The sequence below is a fragment of the Magallana gigas genome, chromosome 2 (assembly GCF_963853765.1).
Source record: "Magallana gigas chromosome 2, xbMagGiga1.1, whole genome shotgun sequence".
Lineage (NCBI taxonomy): Eukaryota > Metazoa > Mollusca > Bivalvia > Ostreida > Ostreidae > Magallana > Magallana gigas.
This window is the reverse complement of record NC_088854.1, coordinates 49,638,039-49,663,649: the sequence shown is the minus strand read 5'-3', so window position 1 is coordinate 49,663,649 and position 25,611 is coordinate 49,638,039. Positions and strand designations below refer to the sequence as shown.

At 34.1% G+C, this 25,611-nt stretch overlaps 1 protein-coding gene across 2 annotated transcripts in view; it reads left to right on the top strand.

The window, feature by feature from the left end:
• The window catches only part of LOC136273098 (hemicentin-1-like), a 179,275-nt gene that overhangs the window by 35,909 nt on the left and 117,755 nt on the right, over window positions 1–25,611 (top strand). For both annotated transcript variants that reach the window (XM_066076997.1, XM_066076996.1), the window contains exon 3: window positions 24,536–24,880. In XM_066076997.1, the coding sequence (XP_065933069.1) occupies window positions 24,536–24,880 (345 nt within the window). The remainder of the gene's footprint in view (window positions 1–24,535; window positions 24,881–25,611) is intronic.

Below are 25,611 nucleotides of genomic sequence, written 5' to 3'. Positions count from 1 at the left end.
AAAAAGATCTGCTATGACCTTCACATTGACAGACTTGGTTCAAGGTCACTGCACGCCATTAACCAATAAACTCTGTAAAGGTAAAATATTAGCCAAATAGGGGCTAAAAGGAGAGTATATCTATGCTCTTAAAATATGGATTTTTGTGTGTTCTGATATGACCTTGACTCTTCATCTACAAATATCATTTGAGGTCATTGCATATATTTTGATCAAAGGCATGTGGGTGAAGTATGAGGCTGAATGGAGCAAAGAGAGAGAAGATATACTCCGGACAAGGATTTTTAAAAATATAATTCTGCTATGACCTTCACAGTTTCTTTTCACTGAAAATAGGTTCAAGGTCACTACACACCCTTTCACCCTTTACTCAAAAGCTCTGCTTATGTGAAGTCTGAGCCAAATAGGGGTTAGAAGAAATTATATATGCTCTCAAAAAAGGATTTTTGCATGATCCGATATGATCTTCACCCGTTACCTAGAAATTTCATGCAAGGTCACTGCACATCGTTTAACCATAGAGACACTCTGCGAGTATTAGCCAGATTGGACCAAAGGGAAAAAAGATATGCCCCAGACAAGGATTTTATATATATAATTCTGCTATGACCCTAACCTTATACCTAAAAACATGGTTCAAGGTCACTGCGCATCCTTCAACCAAAGGAACCCTGTGGATGAGGTATGAGCCAGATTGGGCCAAGGGAAGAGAAGCTATGCTCCAGTCAAGCAATCTCGGATGGACAGACGGACAAATTGATCACTAGAAGGCGCCCGCATAAACATGCCTTTTTATCTAATTTAAAATAGTATCCATGCTATCTGCCCTTGGTGAATAGTCATCAAAACCATTCATCAGCAGAATTTGATTTCCCTCCTTTTTAAGGTGGTATGGGACATCTGTCGATATTAATGTGGATTAAAGTACTATATAATTGAAAAATTTTCACCGGTTTAGAATTTTCAAATTTTAGAATATTTAACCAAAAAATAACTTTTAAAAATATTTGAAAAGGTAAAAATTGTAACAAGAGGCCCATGGGCCACATCGCTCACCTGAGGAACAATAGTTATGATAAAATCAGCTTAATGGAGTCATAATACAAACTATCTGGACAATGTACAATAATACATGTAGATCCTGTATAAATAAAATCCATTTTTCCCCTGGATATTCTTATGTTTATAATCATTAGTCCCTTTTCTAACAGGATGATTTTATAGTCATATCATATGTTGAGTATTGCAGTTCTCAAAACGATCCTTAACAATTGTTTATATATGGGATATAAACGTATATCAAACTCTGAACCTTCTTGTGAGGCCAAAGAATTGTCCTGGGGCCAAAGTCTTAACAATTATAAAGAATCATCTGGCTGATTAGTTTCTGAGAAGAAGATTTTTTAAGATTTACCATTTATATTCCTTTGTTAAACTTTGACCAAAATTGTGGCCCCACCCTACCCCCGGGGATCATGATTTTCACAACTTTGAATCTACACTACCTGAGGATGCTTCCACACAAGTTTCAGCTTTCCTGGCTGATTAGTTTCTGAGAAGAAGATTTTTAAAGATTTACTCTATATATTCCTATGTAAAATTTGATCCCCCATTGTGGCCCCACCCTACCCCCGGGGGTCATGATTTTCACAACTTTGAATCTACACTACCTGAGGATGCTTCCACACAAGTTTCAGCTTTCCTGGCTGATTAGCTTCTGAGATTAAGATTTTTAAAGATTTTCTCTATATATTCCTATGTAAAACTTCGACCACCCATTGTGGCCCCACCCTACCCCCGGGGATCATGATTTTCACAACTTTGAATCTACACTACCTGAGGATGCTTCCACACAAGTTTCAGCTTTCCTGGTCATATGGTTCATGAGAAGAAGATTTTTGAAAATTTCTCGAAATTTTTCATAAATTTCTAATTATCTCCCTTTGCAAAAGGGCGTGGTCCTTAATTTTCACAACTTTGAATCCCCTTAGGCTAAGGATGCTTTGTGCCAAGTTTGGTTTAATTTGGCCCAGTGGTTCTTGAGAAGATGTTGAAAATGTGAAAAGTTTACAGACAGATGGACAGACGGACGGACGGACGGACCGACAGACAGACGGACGACAGACAAAATGTGATCAGAATAGCTCACTTGAGCTTTCAGCTCAGGTGAGCTAAAAACCCCAGCGGGATTCGAACTCATGACTTACAGGTTCCTAGTAAACCCTCTAACCCACTGCGTTAAGGAGTTAGGTGACCATTTTTGAAAAGAAACTACATGTACTTATATAATTACACTTTATTTTATTGTTTATTTCGATAAACAATACGTCACAACATGGAAGTGTCCCATATCACCTTAAACTCGGAACACCTCTGACCTAATAAGATCGCCGCATTAAATACAAAGTTTGATTTAACTCTAATTTGTTTATCATCAAGAAATTCTGCATCGCTGACAAATAAAGTTTTCTCTGTATAATGAAATACCAATTAACTGACTATTCGGACAATAGCAAGTTTATTGTCCCACTCCACAGCAACTATTTCCCTTGGCTTTGCCTCATTAAATAGTTGCTGTCTTGGGGGACAATAAACTTGCTATTGTCCTCATACCCAGTAAATACTAAATAGGCATATAATATCCCATCCACCTACATTTCATGTTATATAACCTCCCGTTTGTAACCTTCAATTTCACTGTAAAGTCAACACATCTGTCATAGTCGCAAGTTTCACAATTTATTTCTGCTTCTCATGTACTTAAAATTAGGGGCCTTAATATTGCTTACCAATTCCAACAAGAGACATCCCTCTAACTATTGATAATCATTAAAATTCATTTCATGAATCTACGCAACAATGATAAACCTTCAAGTACAGTCACTCTCAATTTTACAAAAATATTGACGGTACTTTATCCGAAACTGTTCCTTGTACCTTTAACTTAGTACACTAACATTTTTATGAAAAGACGGTTTGTCTTAGAATAAGAAAGCTAATGCAATTCTGAGAAAAAGAATACCACATATTGCCAATTCCATTGAGGTTTAATAAAAATATGGCCATTTAAGTGAACCCACCATTTCCAATTTCCTTTAGTAAACACAGATTTACAGGGTTCTCCATAGTAAAACATCTTTACCTGACCTTTTAGAGGTCAACTGTTGTTCAACCACCTTTAAAAAGAAACCTTATTCAATACAACATATGCCTACATGATATAATCATGATAAAAGCTTCACATCACTTAGAAATACCCTTACATGTATACCCCCCCGCCCCCAATCTTTTGATTTTCATAAAAAGTCATGGTTTGAAATGTTTTACCTAATTTTATGAAACGTGTGGCAATTTCCTTGAGTAATTTCTCACACATATTTGAAAAAAATCATCAATGATTCTAAAATTTGATCTTTATTTGTTTATTGTATGATTTGTACCATTTTAATTAACAAATAGACAGCTGTCCTGCTTGTGATTTCTTGTTTTCATGAAAAAAGTAAGCTAACAATCATATTTAGTGAATATCTAATCTATTCTGATTTCTACTCTCCTTCTAACCATGCTAAAACAGTAAGTTACAACCTACAAGTTAGACATCTGCCTTAAATTAGAATTAAATTCAAACACACCCAGGTAGCTGAAGACAGAGTTGATTTCAATGAAAAATGTTCAAATTTGATATGTTTTTCTACATTTTTTATGCATATATACCTTAGAAAGGTAGAAATAGGTTGTTTCTTGTTCATTTCAAAAGTAATTATCATAGCAGATGTTATTTCAAAGTCAAATGTACATTTACATATCCTACATGTAATCTTAATGCAGACAATTAAACAGAGGGGGGGGGATTTTTCAATTATATATGTAAACACATCTAAATATCTTTATGAAATAAAAAATAAAGGAAACATAATTGCATACTTTTATTGAAAAACAAATTTTCACAGCAATTATGAATTTCTTTAAACAGCCTTAATTTTGTTTTCATAATTTCTTCTCAAACACAAACCACAACAAGTTCCATTATTGTTCATGCATTATTGGATTTAATTTGAATTACCGGTAAATAGTCTGTAGAACACAAGGAATATGCATGTGGATAGAGGTGACAGGTTAATCTCAGGAGCTGACCCACAAGAATCAACAGGTACCGGTAAAAGCCATGTGGTAACAAGAGTCTGTTTTGAGCTGAAATAAAAAAAAAAAATAATTAGCTGTGTTTACATACATGTACTAGTAATAGCTGTGTTTACATTAACATATGCATAGTATTTCTGTAAAAAATACACTGACCATGCAGTGTAATAAGTATGACATATCCCAATACATGATATAACATTTAGGCAGTACAAGATCAAAAATTTGCATATCAAGTCATAATATAATATTAAAAAATTTTCATAGGTATAAACACTTATCAAATTGAGAGAGAGAGAGAGTTTGAGAGAGAGAGAGAGAGTTTATTACGGTACCATACTTGTAGTGCAACAGTCAATATTTCAATTCGTAAATTACAAACGAATATTACCCACCGAACAGCGTCAAAGTACATGTACTGGTATAAGCTTCTGGTATACCATTTTTTATCAATTCTACTGTGTTTTTTTTTTTTTGGCAAATAAATTTAGCGAGGGTTTTTGTTTATTTTCTTATAAATTACATGTTTTAAAAACAATACTAAGTGTAATAAGCATAAAACATGTATGAGTAAACTTAATGAAGAATTTTTAATAGATTATTTTTCACAGAATGTGGTACATTACATGTATGTCAATCTTTATAAAACTAGCGTATATTTCGTGCGCCATAAATTGCAAGTTTTTTGTAAATATCATTTACTTGCATGAAAGGTATATATGGTCTAACCAAAATTTTCTTCATAAAGCTACAGCTGTATGTACCACATATATGTTTTGTCACAAGTATACATTTAAAAAAAAATACCCAAATTCCAACAGTTGAAATAAACTCAACTCATGTTTTGTGCGTGCATATCTTATTTGTCTGCTGCAACAGCAGCCAATCAGCGGTAAGCTGAATCCACAAAAAGAAAGTTTGTGTTTTAGGAGCGGGTAAATTGTTTATGCGACACTGTCAAGAAAACCACACCAAATAATAACAAGAAACATAAATATTCACTTAAATGTATTGTGTTGTAAAGTAAAGGTTTTTAACACTCATTGCATCTTGCAAAACATGTGATGACCCTTAATCATCTGTAATATATCTGATATACATGTATATGTAAAAGATGGAAGAAATAACGATGGAACAAACTGGGCTTCGAACCTGGCCCTCTGAATCTCTAGTCAAGTGCTCTACCAACTGAGCTACATGTATCTGGCACCGGTATTCAAACCAGTCTGACCGTCACATTCCTTCCCCCTTAAATGATCTTCACCCTCGAAGATCACCCCTGGCAGGATCGAGTTAACCTGTTAGTTCCAGGGGTTGGTCACAACACCAATATTGTAACAGGATGGGAGAAATAATGAAGGACCAAACCGGGATTTGAACCTGGGCCCCCTGAATCTCTAGTCAGGTGCTCTACCAACTGAGCTATCTGGCACTGGTATTCAAACCGGTCTGATCGTCACATATATAAAGAATTATTTTAAACAATGTTGTTCAATAAAAAATAACACTCGCAACCTTCAGTTTTTGTCTGTAATTAATCAATATTGGCGTGCGATCAGTTCTCGCCGAGTACCATTTCTCACCAGTGCATTGTTACGTCATTTTATCAACACATAAAATTACATACGAAAATATGATGTAACAGTGCACCAGCGAGAAATGGTCCTCTGCGAGAACTGCTCGCACGCCAGTACTGCCATTAGTCAGATTAAAAAAAGAGAATAAAAAATTACATTTAAAACATTAACAAAGACAATTTAAGTACACATCATAACTGCTAAACAAGAAAAATTATGTGAACTGGTAGAATGGTACGCATAGTTCTAACTTGTAACCTACATGTAGAAGTACATATACCGGGTACCCGTTGGTCTGCTAAACCTCTCTAATGATACAATGATCGGCATCATAAAGATATTAAAGTCATGTTTTAACTCTGAAGTCTGAAGTATACAATTTTATTTACTTGAAGTTATGTCTACAGGGTATTCATGACTACATTTGGAGTCTTCTGCACAAGAATATATGATATGTTTCTAATTAGACCCTGCTTTGAATTTTGAGTTGAAAATTCACAATCTGTTATTTTTTTAAATAGATAAATCCAGTTACCCTTTCCAGTCCCCCATGAACCTCGAGCGAGTCTAAACATCCATGAAACATGTAATAATTACACGTTAGTAAACAAACACCCACATCATAACAAAAACATCTAACAGTGTGCACGTACTTACATGTACATCTATACTATATACTAAATTTTAATCAGTTAACAAGAAACTTTAAAAGGAGTAAAAGCCTCACCTTCTTCAGTAACATCCACATAAATCACACACTTTAATGTCCATCTTTTCTCCTTTATTACTCGTAGCTTATCAACGGCTGATCGTCGACAGAAGTGTGGCTGTCAGAATTTCCTCGTAAACGATTCACACGAGAAAAATATCCTCCTTAAACAAATATGTTGTATTGTTCCCTGTGCATGTTCATATGTTTCACAGTAAATTGAAAATGCATGTATACACCGAAAGAATACACAACTTCTCTCCTGCATTACGGCTCTCTCTTTTCTACAATGCCGTTCGTTACTGTTTACATTCGGCGCGCGCGGGGGGGGGGGGGGGGGGGGGGTTAAATACAGGGGCGCCCCGACAAATAGTTGCACATAGAACGTTTAAATAATGTGTGTTCATTGAATTCATAAATAATAAAGATGAAAAAAATGAAATTGAATCACAACAATTTATCTAAGACGCAACACAACGTAATGCAGTAAATGCCTGGGCCTTAAAACGGCATTTGTTCGCTTGTGTGTCTATGTAGACATATTAACTCGTTCATGTACGATTCTCACATATTTAAGGTTTTCCGCTCTCAGCGGAAAACCTTACTATTATTCTGAAATTTTTTTCAAATTTCTTATTGAGGCATAGAAAATTTTTTTTTGGTAGGTAAGAATTTTTCTTGGAACTATAGGTATACACCCCCCCCCCCCCCCGCCCCACGGATTACGGATTAGGAATTTGATGATTTTGGGAATCAGTTTTTTTTTCGCTTGTCAAGTTTCTAAGGCTTAGTCTAGCCTTGCTTTGTTTCTTTTTAGGGTCTTCCGTTTCCAACGGAAGACCCTATTGTTTTTCTTCGGATTCTTTTTCATTATTATTATTCTTCCTCTGACTTTTTTTGTGGCTTATATCTCAAAAACTATTCAACCGATTTCCACGAAATTTTCAGAACTTATTTGGTATCATAAATACTCGAGGTTATTAAAATTTAAATTTATGACGTCACTTCCGGTTTCAGAAATTGACGATTTTGTAAAATGTTAAGGGTCATTTTGTCCACGCATCTCCTCCGAAACTAATCAAGATAGAAGCTAGAAATTTTCAGGGATTGTAAACAAATGTATGTAGATGTACCCCATTGCCTTCACTTATGAAAATTGTGCAAGGCTTCGAAGCTCGCCTGAACTTGAAAATAAGCACCAAATTTTTCCGTGAAATTTTTGAACATTTTCTGAAATATCTTTTAATGTATACATATTTTGTGAAATAATGTAATGCAAGAGATGTTTATTCTTGCAAGACCTTTAATTTGATTTAAAGGAAAAGGGGCTAGCCCCTCAAATTAGGGGCCTAGAGGGCTCTAAAGTCTTCTTACAATAACCTTTTACTGAACAACAATTTGTTATCAATCATAGAAGCAAAAATGTTTATCGTACAACTGTTTATCTATACAGTACCATAGCTTAGTCATATATTACGTAATTAGGGGTTTCAAGGGGCCAGAAGTTCAAAACTTTGATCATTTTTATCGGAAAAAGGAGATACATTTTGAAAAGCAATGTAGAACAAAAGTTGCTCAAAATAATGTTCTGTACAATATGCCAACTTAAATTTTTGATGATGGCCCCACTAAGGATTTTAAGGGTCGGCCCCTTAAACACATTTATACAGATATCTCGAGAACAGTTAATACTTTGTGAACACTTGTTGAACTAAATATGTTTATATTTGCAAGACCTTTAATTTGATATCAAGAAAAAGGGGCTGGCCCCTCAAATTAGGGGCCAAGAGGGCTCTAAAATCTTCTTACAATAACTCTTTACTGAACAAAAATTTGTTATTAATTATAAAAGCAAAATGTTCACTGTACAGCTGTTTATCTTTATAGTGCCATAGGTAAGTCATATATTACGTAATTAGGGGTTTCAAGGGGCCAGAAGTTCAAAACTTTGATCATTAATATCTGAAAAAGGAGAAATATTTTGAAAAACAATGTAGAACACAAAATGTTAAGAATAATGTTCTTAACAATATGGCAATTAAAATGTTTTGTTGGTGGCCCTGATAAGGAGTTAAAGGGTCGGTCCCTAAAACACAGCTGTTCAGATATCTCGAAAACGTTTATTAATTTGTGAATACATGCGAACAAAAAATGTTTACATTTGCGAGACCTTTTATTTGTTATAAAGAAAAAAGGGCTGGCCCCTCAAATTAGGGGCTAAAAGGGCTAGTAAGTCTTTTTATGATAACTTTTTTATAAGCAATAATTTGATATTTTTCATTTAGCAAAAACAAAGAACTTTTTAAGCTTAATCTAACGCTGAAATTCGTTTTAAAATCGGACCATGCACAATTGGGGTTTGAAATTTGATTTTTCCGGAAATACTGATTCTGCGTTCTTGGTTTAAAAAAATAATTCGTACCAAAAATAATCGTGTCAAGTCGTACAGGAACACATTCGGGTTTATTTTGTTAAGACATTCTTGAAATCGGAAAGGTTTTTGTTAAGCTGTACTAAAAATCAATCGTATTTTTGTTAAGTCGTACCAAGAATTATTCGATTTTTTTCATATTGTTTTAGTTACTCTTGTTCTTGGCTTAAGAACACTGCTTCTTACAGGTACTTCTAGCTTTTCTCTCGACATTAACGGAAGACCCACTCGTTGCTTTGCAACGAGCTTTGCTCTAGTTCCCTTTTATTTTTTTTTCTTACCCTTTTTTGTACAAGCGATATTTTGAAAACGTCTTGACCGATTTTCGTGAAAATTTCAGATCTTGTAGATATTGATAAAAACCTTATATATAATTTTTTATTTTAATGACGTCATTTCCGTTCGGGAGATAATGACGTTTTAGTGATTTTTAGAGGGTCATTTTGTCCTGCTATCTCCTCCTAAACGAAAAAAGATATTGAATTTAAATTTTCAGGGATTGTAGACAAAAGATTGTAGATGTGTTTAAGGGCATTTGTGAATGTCTGGCTTCAAAGGCGTCGAAGCTCGCCTGGACCCGAAAATCGAGTTTAAAAAAAACGACGTAATTAGGGTCTTCCGTTTCCAACGGAAGACCCTCTTGTTATTCTACGGTTTCTTTTTCTTTATTATTCTTTTTTTTCTTTTTCTGACTTTTTTGGAGCGCTATTTCTCAAAAACTATAATACCTATATGCACAAAATTTTCAGGACTGATAAAGCATGATCGGTGCTACATATTATAAAATTTTCAAATGATGACATCACTTCCGGTTTCAGATATTGACGATTTTGTAAATTTTTAAGGGTCATTTTGTCCACGCATCTCCTCCAAAACTAATGAAGATAGAAGCTTGAAATTTTCAGGGATTGTAAATGAATGTATGTAAATGTACCCCCATGCTTTCAATTATTAAAATTGCTCAAGGCCTCGAAGCTCGCCTGAACCTGAAAATTAGCACCAAATTTTTTCACGAAATTTTCGCACATTTTCTGTAATATCTTTTGATGTATAAATATTTTGTTAACACATGTAAAGCAAAAGTTGTTTATTTTAGCAAGACCTTTAATTTGATATCAAGAAAAAGGGGCTGGCCCCTCAAATTAGGGGCCAAGATGGCTCTAAAGTCTTCTTACAATAATTCTTTACTGAACAATATTTTGTTATTAATTATAGAAGCAAAAATGTTTACTGTACAGCTGTTTATCTATTCAGTACAATACCTTAGTCATATGTTACGTAATTAGGGGTTTCAAGGGGCCAGAAGTTGAAAAATTTGATCATTAATATCAGAAAAAGGAGAAATATTTTGAGTAGCACTGTAGAACAAAAGTTGTTTAAAATAATGTTCTCAACAATACGAAAACTAAAATTTTGTTTTTGGTGGCCCCGGAAGGAGTTAAAGGGTCGGCCCCTAAAACACATTTATACAGATATCTTGAGAAAGGTTAACAATTCCTAAACACTTGTTGAATAAAATATGTTTATAGTTGCAAGACCTTAAATTTGATTTCAAGAAAAAGGGGCTGGCCCCTCATATTAGGGACCAAGGGGGCTCTAAAGTCTTTTTATAATAACTCTTTACTGAAAAATATTTTGTTATTATTTATAGAAGCAATAATGCTCATTGTACAGCTGTTTATCTATACAGTATCATACCTAAGTCATATGTAACGTAATTAGGGGTTTCAAGGGGCCAGAAGTTGAAAGTTTTGATCATTAATATCTGAAAAAGGAGAAATATTTTGAAAAGCAATGTAGAACAAAAGTTGTTCAAAATAATGTTCTTAACAAAATGATACCAAAAATGTTGTTGTTAGTGGATAAGGGGTTAAAGGGCCAGCCCCTAAAACACAGTTGTTTAGATATCTCGATAACGTTTAACAATTTGTGAACACTTGTAGAACAACATATGTTTAAATTAGCGAGACCATTTATTTGATATCAAGAAAAATGGGTTGACCCCTCAAATTAGGGGCCAGAACGGCTATGAAGTCTTTTTATAATAACTCTTTTTTCACCAATAATTTGATATTAATCATAAGGCAACAAAGAAGCTTTTTTTATGCTTAATTTTAAACTGAAATCCGTTTTAAAATCGGACGATGCATTACAATAATATTGGAATTTAAAAATTGAGTTTTCCGGAAATTTTGATTCCACGTTCTTGGTTAAGAAAATAGCGTAATGTTCAAAGTAAAATTAACTCGTACCAAAAATAATTGTTAAGTCGTACTTGAATACATTCGGATTTTTTTGTTAAGTCGTTTTTGAAATCAGAAAGGTTTTTGTTAATTCATACTTAAAATCATTCGGATTTTGTTAAGTCGTACCACAAATAATTCGATTTTTTTTTCATCTTTTTATTATCGTTACTCTTGTTATTGGTTTAAGGGCTCTGCTTCTTACAGGAACTTCAAGCTTTACATCCGACATTAACGGAAGACCCACTCGTTGCTTTGCAACGAGCTTTGCTCTAGTTTTTATTCGTTTTCGTTCTTTATCTCCTTTCCTGAAAATATTTTACCATAACATATAGAGCAAATAAAATTTATATTTACAGGATCTTCCGTTTGATAACAAGAAAAAGGGGCTGGTCTATTAAATAAGGGGCCAAAAGGGCTCTAAAGTCTTTCTCCCATAGCACTTTACTGAGAAATATTTTGTAATATGTTTAAGAAGCAAAAATGTCCATCTTTTACTAATTAAACTATACATTATAATTTTTTTATTATGCGTTACGTAATTAGGGGTTTTAAGGGGTCAAAAATCCAAAACTTCGATCGAATATATCTCAAAAAGGACAAATATTTTGAAAAGCAATATAGAATAAAAGATGCTTAAAATGATGTTTTAAACAATATTCAATCATAAAATTTTCGTTATCTGGCCCCAATAAGGAGATTAGGGGTCGGCCCCTAAAACGTCATATCCCAGATAGCTCTTAAACGGCAAAGAATTTCTAAACACTTGTTGAACAAAATATGTTTAATATCAAAAGAACTTTCGTATGATGCCAAGAAAAAGGGGCTGGCCCTTCAATTTAGGGGCCAAAAGGGCTCTAAAGTCTTTCTTCTATAGCACTTTACTGAGAAATGTTTTGTAATATGTTTAAAAAGCAAAAATGTTCATCTTTCACTAATAAAACTATACATTATATAAATTTTATTATGCGTTACGTAATTAGGGGTTTTAAGGGGCCAAAAGTCCAAAATTTCGATCGAATATATCTCAAAAAGGACAAATATTTTAAAAAGCAATATAGAATAAAAGATGCTTAGAATGATGTTTTAAACAATATTCAATCATAAAAGTTTCGTTATCTGGCCCCAATAAGGAGATTAGGGGTCGGCCCCTTAAATATCATATCCCAGATAGCTAAAAAACGGCAAAGAATTTCTAAACACTTGTTGTACAAAATATGTTTAATATCAAAAGAACTTTCGTATAATGCCAAGAAAAAGGGGCTGGCCCTTCAATTAAGGGGCCAAAAGGGCTCTAAAGTCTTTCTCCCATAGCACTTTACTGAGAAATATTTTGTCATGTGTTTAAGAAGCAAAAATGTTCATCTTTCACTAATAAAACTATACATTATAAATTTTTTATTATGCGTTACGTAATTAGGGGTTTTAAGGGGCCAAAAGTCCAAAACTTCGATCGAATATATCTCAAAAAGGACAAATATTTTGAAAAGCAATATAGAATAAAAGATGTTTAGAATGGTGTTTTAAACAATATTCAATCATAAAATTTTCGTTATCTGGCCCCAATAAGGAGATTAGGGGTCGGCCCCTTAAATATCATATCCCAGATAGCTCAAAAACGGCAAAGAATTTCTAAACACTTGTTGATCAAAATATGTTTAATATCAAAAGAACTTTCGTATGATGCCAAGAAAAAGGGGCTGGCCCTTCAATTTAGGGACCAAAAGGGCTCTAAAGTCTTTCTTCCATAGCACTTTACTGAAAAATGTTTTGTTATATGTTTAGGAAGCAAAAATGTTCATCTCACATTTATTTAACAACATATTATAATTATTTTATCATGTGTTCCGTATTAAGGGGTTTTAATGGGTTTTAAGGGGCCAGAAGTACCAAACTTTGATAACATACCTCAAACAGAACAAATATTTTAAAAAACATTATTTTGAAAATCAATATAGAATAAAATGCTGAGAATGATGTTCCTAATAAAATTCAACCATCAATTTTTTTGTTGTTGCCCCAATAAGGAGTTAAAGGGTCAAATATCAAAGTCAAGGTCATATAACCTTCAAAATATCTCACGGAAGACCTCCTCGTTGCTCGCAACGAGATCGTGTCTAGTTATTTTTTTTTTCTTCTAGACGCCAACTTTGATCCTTAATATCTCGCTCGTTTGTTCACTGATTGTTTTGAAAGTTTCAGGACTGATAACATGCCGCGTGATGTTGTCGTTGCATATTTTAGTTGAGGAAAATCCCTATCCGGTTTTGAGTTATTCCCCTTTAAGTAAAATTTAACGACTTCTTTTGTCCAGGGGGTTTAGCTTTAACGATGACTGGCAGAGTCTCAAAGATGGGCTGGTTTGGAAGCTAATACATTGAATTTGTGCGAGATATATTTTATTTATTATTTAAATGCAAATAAAAGGGGAGGTATAGATGTTGAAACAAAGGTAAGAAAAAAAATCAAAAAAATTCGCGTATTTTCCGTGTTAGTTTTCTACCTGATAAAAATTTGTTATAACATGTATTTTAAAAGTTCTTGGTCTTACCCAGACCTTTCATTCGGTATACCGAAAAAGGGGCTGGCCCTTATAATTAGGGAGTTTGAGGCGTCCAAAGTTTCTTATCAATAACTTAAAAAGGAATACATTTCTAATGCATTATTTAAGCAAAGTTGTAAAGAAATTAATTTTGAATCCTTCTATAGTATTTAATTTAATGTTTTCGTAATTTATAGTCAGTATTTGCAGAAACAATTGTTGTCAGTTCGGTCCATTTGTGTGGGGGTGCGCACGTTTATGAGGTTATGAAAGGGCTTCTTGTAATGCACTAACTGATACATGTAGCGCGCAAAAATAATTCCACATAAAATTCCCAAATGTTTTATACATATGTACATTTTCATTTCATATAGATAAACCTCTTTGACCTTATTTTTGTTGTTTGTTTCATAACTGTGCCCCTGTCTATATTTAGATGCATTACGAGACTCAGGTAACCGATCGATAGGACGCTAGCTGTATTCAGGCCGTCGCCTAGACGACAGTGCACATGCTTGTAGAGCTGGACGTACACGATTAACGCCCCACTGTGTTACTGTAACAGAGACATTTTGAATTGTTTCAGTACTGGGAGATGTGTTAATAAAATGGTTCCAATGCATGGTAATTAAACTCAACTTTTCTACAATACGTATACACGGCCGTCATATAAAGCACAATGTGTATTACTGTCATGACAAATGTACGCTGGCAATTTAAACGAACGCGGGATTGCTCCCGATAGAACATACTGATTTGCGATGGATATAATATAATTATCATCGTGGAGATGATTTTAAAAAGTGAACTTAATATTCGTATACGATAATATTTGAATCCAAAGCCGCTAGTTTTAAGTTACGGTTATTAGGGATATTAATTATGACTTGCCCCGCGTTTCAGGTTTTTTACTTGCAAAACGTCTACAAACGAAAATACCAAACAACCTTCAGCAGCAACTTATAAATTATTTATTCCATACACAATTCTAAAGAGGTGATTAAATAAATTTTATAAATGCTTTATACTTGTATTCGCTATCTTCCATGGAAATAAGTGGCATGGAAAAAATGTTGTTCAATGTTCATCAAATACGCTGTAGCCTTAGCAATCGAAAATAATTAACAAACTGTATATTGATAGATTGACATATCAACAAACATTCAGACCCGCAATGTGTTTTCTTACCAGATCTATAAAACGTAGACTCAATGACTGAATTCTTTACCGTTTTCCGTCTGGGTTATTTTGAATCACGTGTGTACGTTATGTGTAGCCATATAGATGAACACTTTAAGTGTTTAATTTTTAAAAGAAATTGTGTACATGCAGAGCAATGCAATGCTAGGACAATAAAATTCCAGCAATGTATATGGTGAGGCCGGTCAGACTGATACTGGTTCTGCTTGTTCTACAAATAGCGAATGTAAGACGAAGTATTTGGGTGTTATATTTTATACAAATCTTAAAAGCTTGCATTACTCAACAAAGTATTTTATTGGAATTATTCTTAGTTACCTTAGCTGCATATATGTACCGCTCGGTCTGTATCCCGGAAAAATTGACTACCATCCGAAATTTTTCATACAAGGTCTACAGACTTGCAGCTACATGTAACATTACCTTTAAAAATACATTTTAGAATTTGCCGCTGTTTATAAATTCATTAAAAAGACGCACAGAATCAAGTGGTAATATGTCGTTTGATATGGGATTTATGACGTCTATTTATATTGTTTTCCTTAAAATTATTTCATTATTTCAAGCTTGTGGGTGGAATGAAATCAGTTTCACATGTTATATGACATAAAGATGTCCTCTCCCCACTTTTTCTCGAAGCAAATATTTTTATAAAATTTACATAAAAAAAATTGAATTATCATGGAGTTGCCCCCCCCCCCCCCATTTTGGTAGCATGTAAAAAAAAATGCTTTAAGAAATGAAGATAATAATTTTTCTATTGATCGACGTATCAAAGAAAAAATTGACCGGAAAACTTCATCAATGCGCGTAGCGCATTGATGAAAAAGTTTTCCGGTCAATTTTTTCTTTGATACGTCGATCAGTAGAAAAATTATTATCTTCATTTCTTATCATTTAATAAAACATTTTCAAATAAAAAAATGTGAAGTGTTATTGATCAAAAAGGTAAATAATGTAAATGAAGCGGCGCGTATGAATACAAAACAACAACAGCAACAATATTCAAAATGGATGCGCCTTCAGCTGATGCAGAGCTATTGAGCTGAATTAAAGGATTAAACACAAATAGTGAGTTAAAATCTGAACCAGCAGAATTGAAAACGAAAGGAATATACATGCGATAGCTTGTGATATTATTCACTGTGCAGAAAAACTCGTAATAAAAGCGAGATCGCTGGAATATGCAACTGGACATAACCATCCAAGGAAAGGCGATCGTGGATGAAAATAGATTATATGTCGACAGAGAATAGTATGTATAAGCGACTTTTGTAAACGTTGTGGTAACTAGATAGCCAGTGATGTACTTAAATGGTATATCTGTCGCTTGGAATGCGCCGAAGGAGTTGATGCATTACTCATAGCTTTTCTTTACGACGCTTATTCTGATGACTGATGATGTACGTGTGTAAATTTAAAAATCTTCGTTACCAAATTTGAACAGCAGTGTTACCGTGAAAGTTTATAGGCCTATATGTTCGTTATAATATTCCTGGAAAAGGAACAGCCAGCCTCGCTGTAAATGTTGATTGATCTCAAGCAGACGAAATCGTGAGAAGACGCTTAATTTTCTATTTCGTGAATCAAATAATGTGTTTTGTTTATTTTGAAGGTTAAACTTTCAAGTTTTTATATTCACAAGGTTGCATTTTGTTTGCTGACAATAAAACAGACACAACTTTACATTTTGTTGACAGTGTTTATCTTGGAAATTCCCGTTCTATAAATAGTGTTAGATCAGAACAGTTGAGAAAAGTAGATCCGGCCAAAAATTTTATTGATGCAGGTATCAAAGAAATTTTTCGACCAATCAGAAGCGCCGATATCTCATCAAACGAATAAATATTAAATGATATGAAAATCATGAAATTATGAGTGAAATTTTGAAAAATTCAAAAAAAAAAATCTGTTTTTTTTTCTTGTCAAGATTTGTTGGATGAGTTTGCCCCCCCCCCCCACTTTCAAAAACGATGCTACGCGCTTGGAAATTACTCATTTCTTTATTCCCCTCTTTAATAAACAAAACAAACTAACAAACATAACCGATCCAGATAAATATAATTACATGTATCAAAAATAAACTTAAAAAACAAACTACACATTCATCCTTCACCCACAATATTGCCACAACGATATTTCTCATCGTTGTAGACCCGTGTAACAATCTGTTAAGTAGGTGCTTGCACGAAAAAGAACCCCTTGCTGATCTACATTTTCATTAACGCATACAAAGAAAAAATATATTTTGATTTATTTTTGAATTTCTTTTGATGTAAAAAAAAAAAAAGAGAAGAAATTGGTTCTCAGTCTCTCTTTATGCCTGTTTGTTAGCGGTTAATCCAAGTTCATTTTGAATATCCTTTTGTAATTTAAAAAATGCGATGTAAATTTTTTTCATGCAATATTTCGGATAAAGCAATGAAGAGTTGTTTCTTGAAATTTTATTAAACCATAAAATTGTAAAATGCTAACATTGAAAATTGTGCCCGATTTCTTTCTTTTTTTTAAGGTAAAACTTTATTGATTTAAAAAATGATTCTTTGAGACAAACAAATTGACATAATCAATAAGAGTTTGACAATCTCTAACTGCAGGTCTGTAGCTTTTAGTCAGAAAAAGAATCGGATGGACGACCTAGGACACAGATCGTCCATCCGAATTTCTTGAAAATTGCCATTATTTTCGTACGCGGACGCAATACTCACCGAGACTAAATGGTTCGTATCTTAAGTTTTAAGTTTTAACTGCTTTGAAAGGTAATATTGGTTTTCTGATAACTATGAACATGAATAATTAAATAAAAATGGTTAAAAGTACAGTAAAATTTCCGGCATCGGTCTTCTCCGTGCGCGGATCTAGAAGGGGAAGGGTTCCAGACCCCCCCCCCCCCCAGCGAAATTTCTTTCAATTACGTGTACATTATAAACTTACCAAATATGCCTCGGACATCCCTTGGCAAACTCAAATAACCGTCTGACTTTTCAACCCCCACCCCGGAAAAATTTTCTGATCCGCGCATGTTCCACCTCCTCGAAATACAAAATTATTCTTCAAAACCCCTTGTAAAATTTCCAGGATCTCCGCATGCTAGTAAAAATGCTAGTAAAACGTTTGCCAATGGTCTTTTTACCTTCGTACCGGGCATAACCACAGTCCCACTCTTTGAATAAAATGCGGCGAATCAAACTAGGGACAACGTGTTAAGATCTGTATTTGCTCATAAACATGTAGTATCATCGTGCAAAATACACTGTTCAATTATAAATTTTTTTTTTTACTTTACTTGTAAAATTCAACACCTGTTTCGTAATTTTTTCTCACAGTTTATTTCTTACATAGTTACTTTTTTTATTTAGTGATTGACACTTTTCAGACTTTATATGTGATTTCAAGGACTGTTAACCTCTTAAAACAACATTGTGCAATTATCAGATTTTCATTTCTTGGACATCAAAGACTCATTGAGTTTATTTAATTATTTTATATCTGTGAACCTTTCACTCAGCTTACTTATATCATTACCTGTCAATTGCAATTTATACTCATTGTTAAGATTCTTATAAATAGTTATGTACAATTGTCAATGCGCAGTCTGGAATACGGCGGCCAGCCCCGGCCACGTCCTACTCTCCCAGAGTCTTGAGTCCGGAGGCCACTTCTGGCCATATCCGACTTGTTTGTAACATGTCTGTCTATTAAATTGTTGCCATCGTTGAGTCTCGTCCAATAATGTGGAATCCTGCATCAATTGCCTGTTTAATTTTTTGAAACTGTATACTGGTGGACCTTCGGGAATATGGCAAACCTACCCTTCGTTTTAGCTTACGGCCCACAGCGCGCCCCAACCATTTACCTTATACACTTTACGCCAACATTCCCTCACCCGGTTCGTACTGCAGACGACCGATGCAGATCCAGATGAATTCTCTATCACCGTAAAATCTACGCGGTCACAGAAATATAATACTTTGTTTCTCAGTGTTTACACATCTAATATTGTACTATGGTCAGCTATCAATTTTTTGTAATACGTCACAAGTATGACGCAGCTACGACGGAAAACTGAAAAAAATATAGCACAGAACTTGTTTAATTTGATACCAAATGACATTATTTAATATATTAACAGTAACTGAATTCATTTTTTTTCATTAAATGATAGTGATTTTTGCTATCAGAAAAATACGTGTATGAGCTGCTGACCCCTAATTATAGGGGCCAGCCCTTTTTTCTTAATTTTAAATGAAAGCTCTCGTTATTCTAAACAACTTTTGCTCTATATGTATTAACAAAATATTTTTAGTTTAAAGGTTATTATACAAAAAACAACAAAATTTTAGACCCCCCAAAACCTTATACTTTACCGGCAAATAGCTTAAAAACTAAAAAACATTTTGCCAAATTTTTCATGCCAGCAAAACTATAAAATCTTACCAACAAATCTGCTAAATTTCATGCAACTATCTTTTGTAGTTCCCGAGATCAACTCTGGACAAAAGACCCCCCAATTTTCAATTAAAGGGCAATAACTCATAACCGGAAGTGAATTTTAAAAATTTGAAAAAAATGTCTCGAGATATTAACATTGTCTACATACCCTGAAAGTTTCATAACAATCAGACAACAAATGTACGAGAAGTGGCCTACGCAAAATTTGCGGATAAAAAAAAAATAATAATAAGAAACAGTAGAATAACAGAAGGGTTTTCCGTTGAAAACGGAAAACCCTAAAAAGAAGCAAAGCAATAACAATAAGGTCTTCCGTTGGAAACGGAAGACCTTAATAACTAGACACGATCTCGTTGCAAGCAGCGAGGAGGTCTTCTGTCCGATTTTTATAAGAAAAATGACAACATCGACTTTGATTTTCGACAACAAAACATAATATGGAAAAAAGATAGAACAAAATTTACCTTGGTTACCTTTGGCTCCTAAAAAACCCTAATTAGGTAACACAAAAGAAAATCATTTGATTGACAGAATGTAAAAACATATTATACCTAATTCAGCTTTAATAGCCTTTGAAAAAATAACACTCAGTAAACGGCTAAAGATAAAAGACCTTAAAGTCCTTATATCCCCCTAATTTAGTGGCCCAGCCCCTTTTTCTTGAAAACAAATCAGAAGTCATTTTATTCTGAACAAATTTTGTCAACAAGTGTTTAAAATTCGTCACTGTTTTTGAGATATAAAGGAAAGAACGTTTTAGGTGCCGATCCCTTATCTCCTTATAGGGGCCGTTTAAAGAAATTTTGAAGGTTGCATATTGTTGAAAACATCATTTTGACCAACTTTTCTTCTGTACTGCATTTCAAAATAATTTTCCTTTCTGAGTTATTGGTGATCAGAATTTTGGACTTTTGGCCCCTAAATACCCCTATTACATAACACATGATAAACCCATTGCATTTCATCGATACACAACTGTAAGATTAACATATTTGCTTCTATAACGTATCACAAAATATCCCTAAGTAAAGGGCTATAGATAAAAGCCTTTAGAGCCCTTTGGTCACCTAATTTGAGGGGCCAGCCCCTTTTTCTTAATATTAAATAAAAGGTCATTTAATTCTGAACACATTTTGTTCAAAAATGTGTAGAAATTCGTTACCGTTTTTGACATATGAGAAAGAAGGTTTTAGGGGCCGATCCCTTATTTCTTTATAGGGGCCGTTTAACGAAATTTTGAACGTTGCATATTGTTGAAAACATCATTTTGAACAACTTTTCTTCTGTACTGCATTTCAAAATATTTTTCCTTCAAATGAAAGGTCCTGTAAATATAAACTTTTTTTGCTATACATGTGTTAACAAAATATTTTTCAGGAAAGAGATGAACACAGAAAACCAAAAAAAATTACGATGTTTTTTTAAAATTCAATTTTCAGGTCCAGGCGAGCTTCGACGCCTTTTTAATCAGACAAATTTAATTGACATCATACACATCTACAATCTTTTTCTACAATCCCTGAAAATTTTTCCCTGATATTTTTTAACAGTTTCTTTGATATTTTTTGGAATGTTTCCAGACCCTGTAAGCTTGAATGTATATACTATTTGCGACGTTAAACATTTTTCTCCCCATTCTGTTCTTCTTCCTCGCTCTCCTGGCACGCTTCTTTTGCATGGTTTCCACGAAGTTGTCTTGCTCCCGCCATACCAATGGATGGTGACCTCCTCTCCTTGATACGATAGTATCTGGCCTATCTGCGGCCATTCTCTGGCATAGCGAGGGACATCCATCAATACCATCTTCCCAATCATAGTAGGAGGAACTGCTCCCGTCCGCTTCTGTCCAATGGCCACTTATCTTTTTGAAAATAAATATAAATATAGGCATATAATAAATATATTATATATGTTTTTTTGTTTTCAAATTGTATATCTGTTAGAAGATACAGTGATAATTGGCTGTCCTGTTGCCTTTTGTAAAATATTAAGTAATTTACAGTAGTCGAAAGTGAATGGGATGAATGTATGTTTATGACCTCATGTCAGATTTAAGGTAGTACGCATCAAACTAGAATTCATTTATATTATTTCTTTCTTGGAGGATTCTTTGATGATATGTTCCAACATTTCTAGTATATGAGAAAATTACTTATATATTTTTAAAGTCTGAATTTACGGCAGTGATAAGAGAAGTATCAACATAAGACATGACGATAAGAATTGCTTAAAGTAAAAACTGATTTGGAGATTTACGATTTACTGGCTTTCAAAATATTGTACATATCAAACAAATTACTGGGGGAATAGGGTCTTCTGTGTCCGAAATATGGAGTTCTAGATCTTCTTCGATGTTTGGCGTGTTCAGGCTTTTTTTATCTAACAGTTGCTGTTGAATTTCTTCATCTTCATCGTCAGAATTTTCTAAATCTTAATTGACTGAATTATATCAATATTTTCATTCATTTTCTTCATATATCAGCATGTATTTCATGTAGGAATTATGTATCCAGCCCATGCATTAAATCATGCAACCGAATATTGACCACTAAAACAATTACGACTCTCTCTCTCTCTCTCTCTCTCTCTCTCTCTCTCTCTCTCTCTCTCTCTCTCTCTCTCTCTCTCTCTCTAATACATACATACACAAAACATGTGGTTAGACTTGCACACTGAAAACCGGCGCTTTAAACGACAATGAAATACAAGGGCGGTTCCTGAAATGTATAGATTTAAGATGGACTTTTCAAGCTCAGTGGTTCTGAATTTCTTCAGATCCTTTATATATACGATGCTACTGGTGGTTGAAAACAAGTTTGTAAAAAAATTAATAAAAATAAATAATAACTAGACACGATCTCGTTGCGAGCAACGAGTGGGTCTTCCGTCCGATTTTTGAAAAGATTAGAATAAACTTATCACTTCAAAGATAAAATCGTAGATCTAAGCGAAAGAAAAGTAAAAAAAAAAAATTTGCGGCAATCGGGGCTTGAACCCGGGTCAACTGGGCCATGTCCACGACTCTATCGACTGAGCTACTCAGACTCTCGCTTCATAACTTTGACGCTAAATTTCTCGAGAATGCCTGAATTACCTGAAAGCACCTTAAATTGTTGCGAGCAACAAGTGGGTCTTTCGTTTGATTTTGAATTTGATAGGGTTCAATTAAACTGTTAACATTTGGTACGATTTACTATCATATTAACTTCCTTAAATAATTTTTTAACCTACACTGCGAAATGCAGATTTCCGGAAAACGTCATTTTTAAACTTCAATATCTCTGCAATGCGTTGTTCGATTTTAAAACGGTTTTTAATTTTGTATTCAGTACAAAAATGTCAACAAAACGCATATGCTTTAAAATTCCAAAAATCGAAATATTTGAATCACTTCCGGTGACGACTGGAAGTGACAGACGACCTGCTCATATTAAAATTTGATAAGTTTAAAACATATTCTGATGGAAAAAAAATTGTAGATTATTTGATTTCAAAAATTTTTAAAACACAATTTTCCAAAAATGCTGTTTGAGCGGACCGGAGGTGACTAACGATCGTAGTTTTACCCGATCGGCCCTAGAAATTCAAACATCTATCACTCCTGAAACTTTCAATTATCTATCTTTAATCATTTTTGCGAAAAAGGGAGGACAAGATCACTTTTTACAAAAAGAAAAACGAATATAACGGCCGACCGGAAGTGACGTCATCAACAAAAATGTAGCTGATAAAAGACCTTGATATTTTGTATTATTCGTGAAATTTTCATAAAAATCCATTATAGCATATTTGAGATATTTGAGTTTTAAGAAAAATGTTAAGAAAAAAAAGAATAATAATAGTGAAAAATAGAGAAAAAGAAACCTAACAAAAACAATACGGTCTTCCGTTGGAAACGGAAGACCCTAAATATACCGGTAAAAAATCAAGCTTTATAGAGGGGAGAAGGGTATGAAACTATCAAATTTTTTTTACCACCTTCCATCATTTGTGTAAACAAAACAAAACTCATATATACATGCATATATAATCTGCAAATAATTATCAAAATGTGGCAGACCCTTACATGTTAAATTTAAAATGTTGGTTGTACAATAGGGTATACAAGATCTATTCGTAACACGATTGGATCCACCTATACTCTCTCAGTGCTTGGGGTGAATATGACGTCACAGCGGAAGTGACACTAACTGGCGTCTGCAGTGATCGTCGGAGGAAGATGCCTCCTCTTGTGGCAGCTGTGAACATTGTATTTTTCCGACCTTTACAGTTACCTGAGCATTTTTTTCCTTTGCATAGTTCACGCGGTGGATGAATTGTGCAAGGTTAGTGAAGTTGACATGGTAGAACTGCAAAGGCTTGACCTCGGACGTTTCGGTAGGGAAGGAAACGCGGAATGTGAAATTAACGCTGCCTTGTGATGAATTTTACAATATTTTGGTTACAATACATTGCCTGAGCAGTATTTGAAGTGAAAGGATATTTTTTCCCTTTGGATCATTTAACATAATTTCTTCAGGGAGATTGAATTGGAAAGGGGGGGGGCAGTCATGCCTGGCATGACTAACCCCCTAATACGCATGCGTTAACTTATACTTTAGAAATAAAGAGAAATTGAACAAAATGAATAAAAAAAGAACAACAGCACATTTAATACCATGAAATAAAATAAATTGAACAGAATAAAACACTTAAACAAAATGAAATTAAAGAAAATAACCAATACAAGTTTCAACTGACTTTAACGAATAAAATAATCAGGGATGCTGAAATAATTCCTGTAGTTTCAACCATAGTCTGTATAACCCAATATTCATAAGGGAAATTCATGTTAGTTGACTAAGTAAGTTGGAACTAACACAACAACCAATAAAAATTAAAGTTAGTTGTCTATGTTAATCTTACTAAAGGCAATTTTCTTGAAAGTCCCAAATTCCAAGAATCAAAATTCAAATTCAAATAATTCTCAGTTACAATATGTAACAACGTGTTGCGATGACACCCAACCCCTTTCCACCGTTTTAATGTGGCTTATCTATTTTAAGTCGTCATGACGTCAGACAAAAAGTGGGGTTAAGAGCCAGAGGAGTCTCGGGTTAGTTTTAGACTCCAAAATGAATCTTAAAATGCAAATATGATTCTCCCTGGCAGGTCAAGGCCAATGGGCATCTTGTTGAAAATTGTGTTTAATTTATAATTTGTGAAGTAGATTATAAACAATAATTTTTTTCTCATTTTCAGGACAACGTTATAACCTGACAGGATCTTCTACTTTAGCAGTACTAGGAAAAAGCTTTACATGGACTTGTGAAATGTTTTTACCGCCTAACCAAACTGTGTATGGTGTAATATTTTACCGAAACAATACTAATGCCGGCATCTTGGGATATTCAGAAAGTGGAACATGTGTAAATCAGAGTACTGTCCCTAAATACACTTACAGATGTGTGTCATTTTCTGTGTACACTGTGACTATACCAGAAGAACACATGACCTATGATGAACAAGGATTGGTTTGGAGATGTGAATTTCACATAACCACTAACATCCCCTATACAAGTCAAAATGTTACCTTGTATATTGCAAGTAAGTTAAACTATATTTAAATGCGTTTTATTTTAACCAGTGTTAATATTACACTGTGAAGAAATTAGAGTAAAAGAAACTTAAGCTAATACTGCATGAAGTGGCCTCAGTCTCAAAATAGATTAGTTTACCACACACACACACACACACGCACGCACGCACGCACGCACACACACACACGCGCACGCACGCACGCACGCACGCGCACACACACACACACACACACACACACACACACACACACACACACACACACACACACACACACACACACACACACACACACACACACACACACACACACACACACACACACACACACACACACACACACACACACACACACATTTTCTTGTGAATACATGAAACTCACTACACTTTACTTTTCCCCAGAAAGTCACTACATTATTTTCTAAGGGTCGTGAAGAAAAACATTGAGCAAAGGACTATGTGTGGTATTATGCATATTTTGCCCCGAAAATCAAAGTTTTATAAAAAGCTTTGAAAATAGGGTGAAAGATGGTTAAAATCATATTGGAAATAAAGGTGTAGACGGTTATCACCACAGTGACATAATAATGTAGATATGACATTAAGCAGATTGCATTATTTGGATAAATTGATGTTTTGTAGCAAAATATGGGTGTTTACCTATGGTTTTTTGACTCGGAAACATTGAACGCAGGCTTGCTCAAGTACCATTTTTAGTACAATGTGTATAACTATCTGAA